The sequence below is a fragment of the Ixodes scapularis genome, unplaced genomic scaffold, assembly GCF_016920785.2.
Source record: "Ixodes scapularis isolate PalLabHiFi unplaced genomic scaffold, ASM1692078v2 PGA_scaffold0__279_contigs__length_252992795, whole genome shotgun sequence".
NCBI lineage: Eukaryota > Metazoa > Arthropoda > Arachnida > Ixodida > Ixodidae > Ixodes > Ixodes scapularis.
The window spans coordinates 225,211,956-225,222,632 of NW_024609835.1; the positions used below are offsets into that span (position 1 = coordinate 225,211,956).

General features: G+C 50.5%; 1 protein-coding gene across 1 annotated transcript; it reads left to right on the forward strand.

Annotated features, from left to right (window-relative positions):
• The first annotated feature begins 2,855 nt into the window (after positions 1-2,855).
• LOC121045519 lies at positions 2,856-4,591 on the forward strand. The gene has a single exon (XM_040499727.2). The coding sequence runs from the start codon at positions 2,873-2,875 to the stop codon at positions 4,589-4,591; it is 1,719 nt and encodes a 572-aa protein (XP_040355661.1). The 5' UTR covers positions 2,856-2,872.
• Positions 4,592-10,677: the final 6,086 nt, after the last annotated feature.

Genomic DNA, 10,677 nt, shown 5'->3' on the forward strand with positions numbered 1-10,677 from the left:
TTACTGAGAGCACTATGAGGGACATGGAAGTTGCTGTGATATCACCATCTCAACTACGAGTACAGCGCTGAAAATAACGACAATGGTGCGGAGAAGCGGTGCTAAAATGTTGAAGGGCGGTGCATGCTTTGGTTTTGCCGTAATGGGTTGCATTCTAAGTTCAGAAGGTGCTAATGAATTGCAAAGGCCTGTGTCCCCTGGGGCAACAACCACTACGATGTCACCTAAGCAGTGTAGAATGTGTAAGCTGTGCCGGGGCTCAAGTTTCGTAATGACCCACTTTGCATAATGGCAGGCGCCCGTCGCTATACTCTGTTTCATACTTAGCGTGCGACGCTGACAAAGCTACTGCCGCGAGCGCGTAGCTTTATCCATGGTGTTGTTTACGCGAGAACGCATGCAAAGGATCAACGAGATCAAGCCCCATGCTCGCGCCAGTAGCTTGAAAATGTGTGTAAGTTGTGGGAGCCGAGGGTGAAAGACGATGCAGAGGGCACATGACAGGCGATCGGTGGAGAAGTCATGAGCTGGCAGCAACGACTGGGCCGGGCTGCGTGGCCAGGAGACCTCTGTTGCGCTTTTTGGACCCCCACGGCGAATAGGGAGAAGGAAGTGATGTCAACAACGCATCAAACGCAGATTGGATGTTGATTAGTGAGAGTCGCTGATGATGAATTTCTGCAGAAGAAACATCGAATCTGCGTATTTTTGCGTTCTTGACGTCACTTCCTTCTCCCTAGCCGCCGTGGGAGTCCAAAAAGCGCAACATAGGTCTCCTGGCCCATGGCGAACCCCGAAGCGGTCCACCAGCAAGGTTCGAAGTCCGGACCGGTGGAAACGGCGAGCCCTGGCCATGTGGCCTAGGCCACAACGATCCCGGAGTGGTTTCCCGGCGAGACTCGGGCAGTGATAGCCCGGGACAGCCAGCTTGCGCAGCGCTGGCGTGGGAAGGACGATCCGCAGGCCAGGATATGGACTCCGACTGCCTGAGTCCGAGCCCCATTCTTGCCTCAGAGAGTACACCAGGAGCTTTAAGCTGTCCAAAAATAAATTCTTCTTTCATGACTTACCGATCATCCTCCGGACTAACCCAAGGAAGTTCTGGAACTTAGTATCACCAAAAACTAATAACCCTATCGTACATCTTACCCATGAAAATCGCGACCTCATCCCTGAGAGCGACTACCCTAAGGTACTAAACGACTACATTTCCTCAATCGTTTACTATAGAGTGCTCAGCCACTATCCCTACTCTCACTGAAGAGCCTTACGAGCGAATGCCCCCAATCAGTATTGACCCTGCCAGTATTGTAAACCTAATAGAAAAATTAAAACTCACATCGTCCGCTGGTCCTGACAATATAAATTTGAAAATTCTCAAAAACACCAGCATTTTTTCCAGTGAATTTCTGTCGCTTATATATGATCAGTCCTTATCTGAAGGCCTCCTTCCTTCAGACTGGAAAATTGGCAAGGTTGTCCCGGTTTTTAAACAGGGAATTCGCTCTACTCTCTCTAACTACCGCCCTATATTTTTAAAATCTGTCTGATCCAAACTACTTGAGCACATACTTTACTCTCACATCATGACTCACTTAACAAGAAACAGATTTTCTTTTATGCATCAACATGGATTCCAAAAAGGACTACCCTGTGAGACGCAGCTCTATGACTTCATTCATGATCTACACACTAACCTCGAGTGTCATGCTCACACAGACGCCGTCTTTCTTGGGTTCTTTAAAGCTTTCGACCGTGTCCCCCATCAACGTTTCCTTTCCGAGCTGTCCTTTCTCCACCTTGATCCTTTAGTGCTTGCATGGATAGGCGACTTCCTTTCCTCCCGCCTACAGTTCGCGGTCATCAATGATCACAAGTCCACCTTAACAAATGTCTCCTCTGGTGTTCCGCAAGGGTCCGTTCTCGGGCCTTTGCTTTTTTTAATATTTATCAATGACCTTTCTTCCACCATTTCCTCTAAAATACGCCTCTTCTGAGACGACTGCGTAGTCTATAACAAAGTAACATGTGTGCATGATCACAACCAGCCACAAGATTACCTTCTAAAAGTTAACCAATGTGCAACACCTCGTTGATGTCACTAAACAAATCCAAATGTAAATTAATCCGCTTCACAAGAAAGAAATCTATCCATCAGTACTTCCTCGACTCTGACCTAATCCAATCCGTTTCAATATATAAATATCTTGGTGTAAAACTAACATCAGACCTCTCATGGAATAACCACATTGAAGCCATACATGCTGACAGATCGAGAACCCTATAGGCTTCATCCGACGTAACCTGCGCATTGCTCTTCCACTTGTCCGCAAACTGGCGTACGACACGTTCATCAAACCAAAATTAGAATATGAAGCTTCCATCGGGATTCCCCACCAGGCCTATCTCATCAAACACCTGGAAGCAGTGCAAAACCGAGCCGCTCGTTTCTTCTTGTCCACTTACGATTTTTCTGTCAGTGTATCCGCGTTTAAAAGTCAACTAACCTTGTCTTCTTTGCAGCTCCACAAAAAACTCTCTCGCCTCTGTCTTCTTAATAAAGTCTACTATCATTTCCCGAGTCTCGTTCCAACCTCCGAGCCGAGCAGTCGACTTTCCCCGGGCTCCGAGAACTCCGAAAGAACGAGAACGTGATCCAAGCGTAAACATCGAGCCGGCGCTCGGCGCAGCCGGCCGACCTCCCGGCTTGGCGCGAGGCACGCCCTGGTCCCCGATTTTGCCTCGCCGAGAAGCTTGAAAACTCCGAGAACCTCGTCAGGTCTGGATTTTCTCGGTACTATGTACGGCCAAGTGGCGCGTTTCTGCGCGCGCTCCTCATCGACGTGCAGGCTCCTAACTCAACCAGCGGAAAATGGAAGTTCAAGTAATCGGTGAGGACATCACACCAGAAGAGGTGACCGCCGAAATGGGCTGGCGCACCGCCCGTTCCCGCCGTCCCGACAAGAAACCTGGCCAAAACTCATCTCACGACGACCCGCCCCAATCGCAAGACTCCCACTCTCGCTCTAAAACCAGGAAGAACGTTAAATCTCAAGTCCTCAAGGCCGGACGTATGCCCCAATTACCCAAGAACGAAATTAAGATCATTGTGAGACCTAAAGGGGCGCTAAATATCCCCAAAGTCGGCAGCCCCACAGTGACTGCAGCTATTTTCCAAGCAACACAACTTAGCCCGGAAGAAAGCCAAGACAACACGATCTGCCCGAACGTTCAACAAAACATCGTCGTGATCAGCACGCCCCGACCGCACAATGCTGACAGGTACGTGCGCATGAAATCTATCCACGTCAATGGTGTCACCCACGAAGTCAACGCATACGAGGCAGCCCCAGACAACACTACCAAGGGAGTCCTCCGAGGTATTCCCCTCACCGATAGCGCCCAGGAAATCGACGCGAACATCATAAATGCCCGCAATCCATTAGCCCTGGCCGCCAAGCGCGTCGGTTCCACCACGACCATCGTAATCGCCTTCGACGGACCCAGTGTTCCGCACTTGGTCCGATACGGCGCTACATTGATCCCCTGCTGCTTGTACCGAAAGCAAATCGACATATGTTACCACTGTGGCCGTCTCGGGCACCGCATGGACGTTTGTCCATTCCCCAACAACAAGATCTGCAGGGGCTGCGGCGCCCGCAATCCTGAACAAGACCATCAGTGCACCCCGAAGTGCACGCTGTGCGGTGGACCCCACCCCACGGCGGACAAAGGGTGCACGGCCAAATACAAAACGCCATACGTCATCCGGAAACGCCTCTGGGAACAACGCATGGCACAGCAATCACTCCCTCAACCAGGTGATTTCCCGCCCATAGACACCAACCACCTCTCTCGCTCCCGCTCCCGACCCAGAGCAGGCCGTTCCCGGTCAAGATCTAGGTCGACCCCAAGAGTCCGACAAACTTCGGAAAAGCGACTTCCGCCGCCACAGCCACGGCAGAACCACCAACAACAGCAGCCGGGACCAGGCCCGCAGCCTGACCAACAAGAACAGGTGAGCTGGGCAGATAGGGTCTCCCTGCCCCCTAAGCCTCAACATAAGGACAGTGGCAGATCCGCCCTAGAACTACAGCTAGCCCAAATTCAGTCCGTGTTGAATCAGGTGTTACGAGAGAACAGGAATCTTAAAGCAGAAATCGCTCAATTAAAGACAGAGAAAGTAAAAGGCAGGAGCCGCACGCCGTCAATTACCAGCGGGAGGACACCAACACCGCCCCCCCTCCCACATGCGCAAATAGCCTCGGTTGCTGCGGAAGGCCCGGTGGTGACGGCACCGCCGCAAAAGCGGAAAGCCGAGGAAAACCCGCAACCAAGCGACGAACTACTCGAAAGTCTAACGGAGCTCGTAAAAGCGCAATTCGATGCACTTAACTCAAAGATAGAGCTACTCGGACAGCGCATGGACAGAATTGAACTTAGAACTACAGCCATCGAAAGTACACTCGCGGAGAGCCGTCCCGCAGCGGCGGGACCAATTAAGAGCACAAAACCTTACCAAAGGCCCGTTGCCGCGGAGAGTAGCAGTGACAACAGCAAGGCCACAGGAGAACCAGCACATAGCAACTAGATATGGCCCCGAACAGCAAAAATACAGAGTACACAATTTGGCAGTGGAACTGCCGCGGGTTTCGCCGGAAACGGGGAAACCTTCAGCAGTTCCTCCAAAATTCTTACAGTAACGATAAAAAGGAGGAGGCGCCAGATGTCATCGCCTTGCAGGAGACGATGGGACTTGCAAAATTAACAGGGTACAAATCATATGCCGCAGCCTCTGACGGAGGCAAAAGCGAAACGCTAGTTGTAACCCTGGTAAGGAGAAACTTAGCGGTGATACAGCACGAAACCACGGTAACAAACGTTGAGCACGTCCTCTTAGAAATAATACCATCAAGTAAAAAGGAAGGCAGCCTCTTTGTCCTAAATCTATACAGCTCTCCAAAACAGTGACAGCGGTTCGGGCCCCTGCTTCGCAAAACACTAGATACTGCCAAGAGGAACACGGTAGTGGTCGTTGGGGACTTTAACGCGCCGCACCCCGCATGGGGCTACCGAAGGGGCTCCGTCAAAGGACGGAGCCTTTGGGCGGACGCGCAGCACGTTGGACTAACCCTTGTCACCGATCCCCAACAGCCCACGCGCACGGGTAACAGCGTGAGCATAGACACGACACCGGACCTCACTTTCACAAAGAACGCACCGGACCCTAAGTGGGTCAACACGCAGAAGGACCTGGGCAGCGATCACTTTATTATTGCTACGACACTCAATACGGGACCAACAAAGAAACGGGGCAGAAAACTCACAATGGTAGAATGGGACACTTTCAGACAGATACAAGGGAGCGAGCGCGAAAGCGATCACGAAGACGAACACGAAGAAGCACGAAACAGTACCACATACGCTACTACAATTACAGACATAGAGCGATGGACAGCGCAGCTACACAGAGCTGTCAAACAGGCCACGAAAGAGATCCCTGAGGAAGCTGGACTAGAAACAGCCGACAGCAAACTCCTCCATCTGTGGGAGGCTCGTGGCAGCCTACAGGAAAAGTGTAGAGGCCAGAGGCTGAATCGAAACCTGCGGAGGAGAATAGCAAGGCTCGACAGAGACATCGAGGACCACGCCAACCGCCTGGCCCGTCAACAATGGGAGTCCACATGCAGCAGCATGGAGGGCCAACTCGGGCTGCGTAAGGCGTGGAACCTACTTCGCTGTCTCTTAGACCCCGAGTGTAGCAAGACGTTACAGAGGCAGAATCTCAACAAGATCACGCACACGTACAACGGTACAGACGAGGAACTCTTACACGAGATGCAGAACAGGTACATAGGCACTACAACGAGGGAAACTCAAGAAGACTACACGGGTAAAGACAACCCCACGCTAGACGAGGAGATCACGGAGGCCGAGGTGAGGGCTGAGATACTCCGACTACGCACAAAGTCAGCGCCGGGCCCAGATGGCATCACCAACAAGACACTCAGAAACCTGAACGACGAGTCGATTGAAGCAATTACGAGATACATGAACGATCGCTGGGAGCGGGGTGAAATACCGCAGCAGTGGAAGACTGCGCAAGTGGTCATGATCCCCAAACCCGGCAAGAAACTGCAGATCGAGAACCTCCGGCCCATTTCCCTGACTTCCTGCGTGGGGAAACTAATGGAGCACGTCGTTCTCACGAGACTAAACAACCACATGGAAGACCGGGGACTGTATCCACACACAATGATTGGGTTCAGACCGCATCTCTCGACGCAGGACGTAATGCTCCAAATCAAACACCAAATACTCGACGCCCGGGGCAGGACAGCAGGGCTGAAAGCCATCCTGGGCTTGGACCTCACCAAGGCCTTCGACAACGTTACACACAAGGCGGTTCTTGAGAACCTTCGGGACCTGGGGGTAGGCCGCAAAGCCTACACCTACGTTCGGGATTTTCTCTCGAGCCGCACGGCCAAACTCTCGATAGGAGACAAAATCCGAAGAAATAGAGCTAGGCAGCAGGGGCACACCGCAGGGTTCGGTCCTGTCTCCCTTTCTGTTCAACGTAGCAATGATAGGCTTGCCGAAAATCCTAGATAAGATCAAGGGCCTCAACCACAGTCTCTACGCTGACGATGTTACCCTATGGGTGACAAGCGGCAGTGAGGCTCAGATAGAAGAAACGCTACAGCGAGCAGCGGAGGCAGTCGATCACTACGCGACGGAAAGGGGGCTCAGTTGCTCGCCGCAGAAATCAGAGCTCCTGTTGGTGTATCCCACCACTAGAAAACAGTACGGAGGGGCACCAAGCATTACTATAAAAGCGAACGGGGATGCGATCCCCATCGTGGATCAAATCAAGGTGCTAGGACTCCGGGTGCATGCGGAGGGCAGAAACAACGAAACACTAAAGGCGCTGGAAAATAGCACACAACAAACAATTAGGATGATCAAAAGAATTGCCAATAGGCGTTACGGCATGAGGGAGGCCGGCCTAATTCGCTTAGTGCAGGCCTTCATCATTAGCCGAGTCGTCTATGTGGCGCCGTATCTAGTATTCGGGGTCGCTGAAAAGCGCAAAATGGAAGGACTGATACGGAGGGCTTACAAGCAAGCAATTGGCGTCCCCATCACAACACCCAACAACAAGCTCTTAGAGTTAGGGCTACATAACACTTTAGATGAACTCGTAGAAGCGCACACCATTGCACAATATGACAGACTAACGCAGAGCCCCACGGGGCGGCACATTCTGAAGAAACTTGACATCCACTATGAATCACAAAACGGAGCTAAGGGAGACATACCAAAGAGTATCAGGAGGGACCTCAAAATCCCTCCGCTGCCCAAGAACATGGAGCCGGAATACCATAAGGAGAGACGGGAGGCAAGGGCTCGCAACATGGAACGAATATACCAAGACGCCGAGGACGTTGTTTATGTAGATGCCGCAGAATATCGAAATTTCAAGGGCATGTCCGTCGTAGCGGTGGTCGCGGACGGGGAGCCCCTCGTAAGCGGGACCGTGGCGACGGACAACCCCGAGACAGCGGAGGAGGCGGCCATCGCACTAGCGGTGGCCTCCACCAAAGCTAAAATTATTATAAGCGACTCGAAGATCGCCATCCAAAATTTCGCGAAGGGGCGCGTCTTGTCAGAGGCGCTCAAAATTTTAAGAACGTACGGTGACCGTCACCAACAGCGGCAACGCGGGACGATCCAAATTATTTGGGCACCCGCGCACTCCTCGCTTCCAGGCAACGAGGCGGCTCACACAGTAGCTCGAGGTCTTACACGCCGAGCCAGTGAGCCCGCCCAACCGGGAACGCGAGGAGACCGCATGTTTACCTATCGAGATATTACGAATCACTATCGACTGGGACGGGCCCGGTACCCACCGGCTCAACCTGAACTAACTAAGAAGCAGGCAGTGGCCTGGCGCCTTCTCCAAACCAACATGTACCCGAACCCAGTGGCCTGTAGCCGGTTCTACCCGGGACAGTTTAAAAATACGTGTAAATTCTGTAAGAATAAGGCGGATCTGCCACATATCTTATGGGCATGCTCTCAGGCGGCACCGACCATTGATGGCCGCAAAATCTAAAACCGCGAGCATTGGGAGGCCCTACTACTCAGCTCAGACCCACAAGATCAGGTCTGGGCCACCCGGCTAGCCGAAGAAGCCGCCGAGGTCCAGGAGATCTCGGCCGTCTTCTAGGACTGCGGTGGATGAGACGGCTGCACCCGTCACCCCACTGACAGTGCTGGGACAATAAAGTTGTATTCTTCTCTTCTTCTATCATTTCCCCGACCTCAAGAACACGTTGTTATCACCTCCTGACAGAACATCTTCTCGTCTTAACAACTCCTGCACAATCAAACGTGTTTCAAGTTCCACAAACGCATTCAATCAGTCTTTCCTTCCTCAAGCCATCTCCGACTGGAACAGCCTACCATCCTCCATCGTTACCATCGTGGACCCAGAAGTATTTCTGTCAAGCTAGCGTATTCATTTTTCTTGTTATCAGCATTTTTGCCAGTATGTACGATTAATCAGCTTGACCTCGATGTATTAATTAACTTGTGTTTCTTCCTTTTATTGTTTGTATAACATGTATATACCCCCCCACCCCCTTTATATAGTGCCCTAACCGTGCCCTTAAGGTGAAAATAAATTAAATGAAATGAAAGCTCGAAGCTCCCTCTTGTAGCCTTTGCTTCGCTGTCACGAGCCACCAAACGCTCTATCCGGCACTTATAATGAAACGGAGTATAAAAAAAACTGTAATAGGGAAGCGTAATGACACACGCTCGAAACGCAAGCCAAATTTTCTATTTTGCTCGCTTGAGCGCTGCTCAAAACTTTAGAGCTACGGGCCTATTGCTATATTACCCAAGCATCAAGGCGAATGCAGTAATTCGTGTTCCACGCGCCGCATCTGCTGGCCTCAGCAGAAGTAACTTTTCTAAAGGAAATACCTAAAACAAATGGCATCTTGCGCGAGCGTTCCTAAACGCTTTATTTTTGTTATTTACTTCGAATCTTTTATACTGCGAAGGCGTGCACCTGTGGCACGTGGAACACCGATGCCTGCATTTTCATTGATGCTTGGGTAATACAGCAAAAGGTATCTTGCGTGTGGCCAAATTGCGTGGGCAAACATGCCGGCATAGAGTTATTATAATGTACGCTAGAGGTTCAAGTGGCGCAAGTGTGCTGACGCAAATTGAAGCAGACAGCAACCAGTCGGAAATTGACTTCCGGTAATGCATTTCTATGGGAAAAGTTAGTGCATTTTTTCCCTGCGCTTGATCATAAGAAATATCCCAAATAATTCGTACGTACTAGGTAGCTTGGAACATTTCTCAGTCAGGCCGACGAAAGAATTGATCAGTTACGGCGTTTTTCTTTCGAAATCATCGCAGTAAAAACTGTGATAAAACGGCTTCGTACATGTATTTATGTGCACTGTCGGTCACTGTTAGCGCGAACGCGGGCGTCGGCGATTTCCAGTATGGGGATATACATGCCATCGAACGAGGGACATCTGGAAAAACAAGAGCGGCGGCAAGAACTATGCAGTAACACTGGATCCGTAACTCGCAGTGCATGTACGATCAAACTGATTGAAGGCCACGTAATATATTCCTATTTTAAATAAGTAAGTACCGCTTTATTCTTCCTGCCCTGAGCGAAGCTGCTTGTTGTACGTTCAAAATATATCACCCGCGCGCTCGGTATCTTTGAGAACAAGTGCGCAATAAAAGCTGCCCGGCAGAGAAAACAATACGAAGAGACACCTTTCGTAGCCCACGGACTTTATTCTCTATGTTTTGAAGGGTTTTTTTTTCGCTCATGCACGACGGAATCATTTTCATATAGTGACAGGACTGGCATATTATCAATATACAAGCGTCACCGGAATGTTGGCGAGCCTTGAACACAGTCTATATTCCTTTATATTGTAATTTTGCTTTGAATCATCGCTTGTTTTTGCACACCTGCTGCGGAACACACGTTTGGGACTGAAGTGTAGCGAAGTTAAATATCGTTCACTGGTGAAGAAAAATGCACTAACTAAAGCAATTACACTTTTACAGTGTTAATCAAGGCACATGCTATTCGGTACGACCCAAATAACCGAAGTGCCTCATGTTATTTTCCGCCGAAGCGACAAAATACACGCGCGTTTTCCCATAGGAATGCACAGGAGCACCGCAAAAGTGGACTGGTTGCTGTCTGCTTCAATTTGCGTCACGGAAGTCGCATAGACAATAGCGCCAGTTGAATCTCTAGCGTTCATTGTAATAACTCTATGCATGTCGGCGTACTTTCTGCTCGCTTTGAAGCAAATTCGTCATGGTCTCTGCAGTATCAGCCAATTTTCACTGCCAGTGAATGGTGCAACCTGCTTTTTCTTTGCTTTATAACTCTTAAGTCACAAATAATGAGCGGCGGGCAAGCCCCCTTTTAAAGATCGTCCCTGATACTGGCCGTTCCTAAGCCTAGAGAGACGCGGTAACCGTTGACATGGCAACGTATCGCTACTCCATGGCTCCGAGGAGTAAATTTCGTTCATGGCACAATACAAGCTAGCTTAGAGCAAGTATTTCAAGGCTTCAAAAACTCCAGCTCAGATTTGTATCGAGCAGCTGCTCGCACAA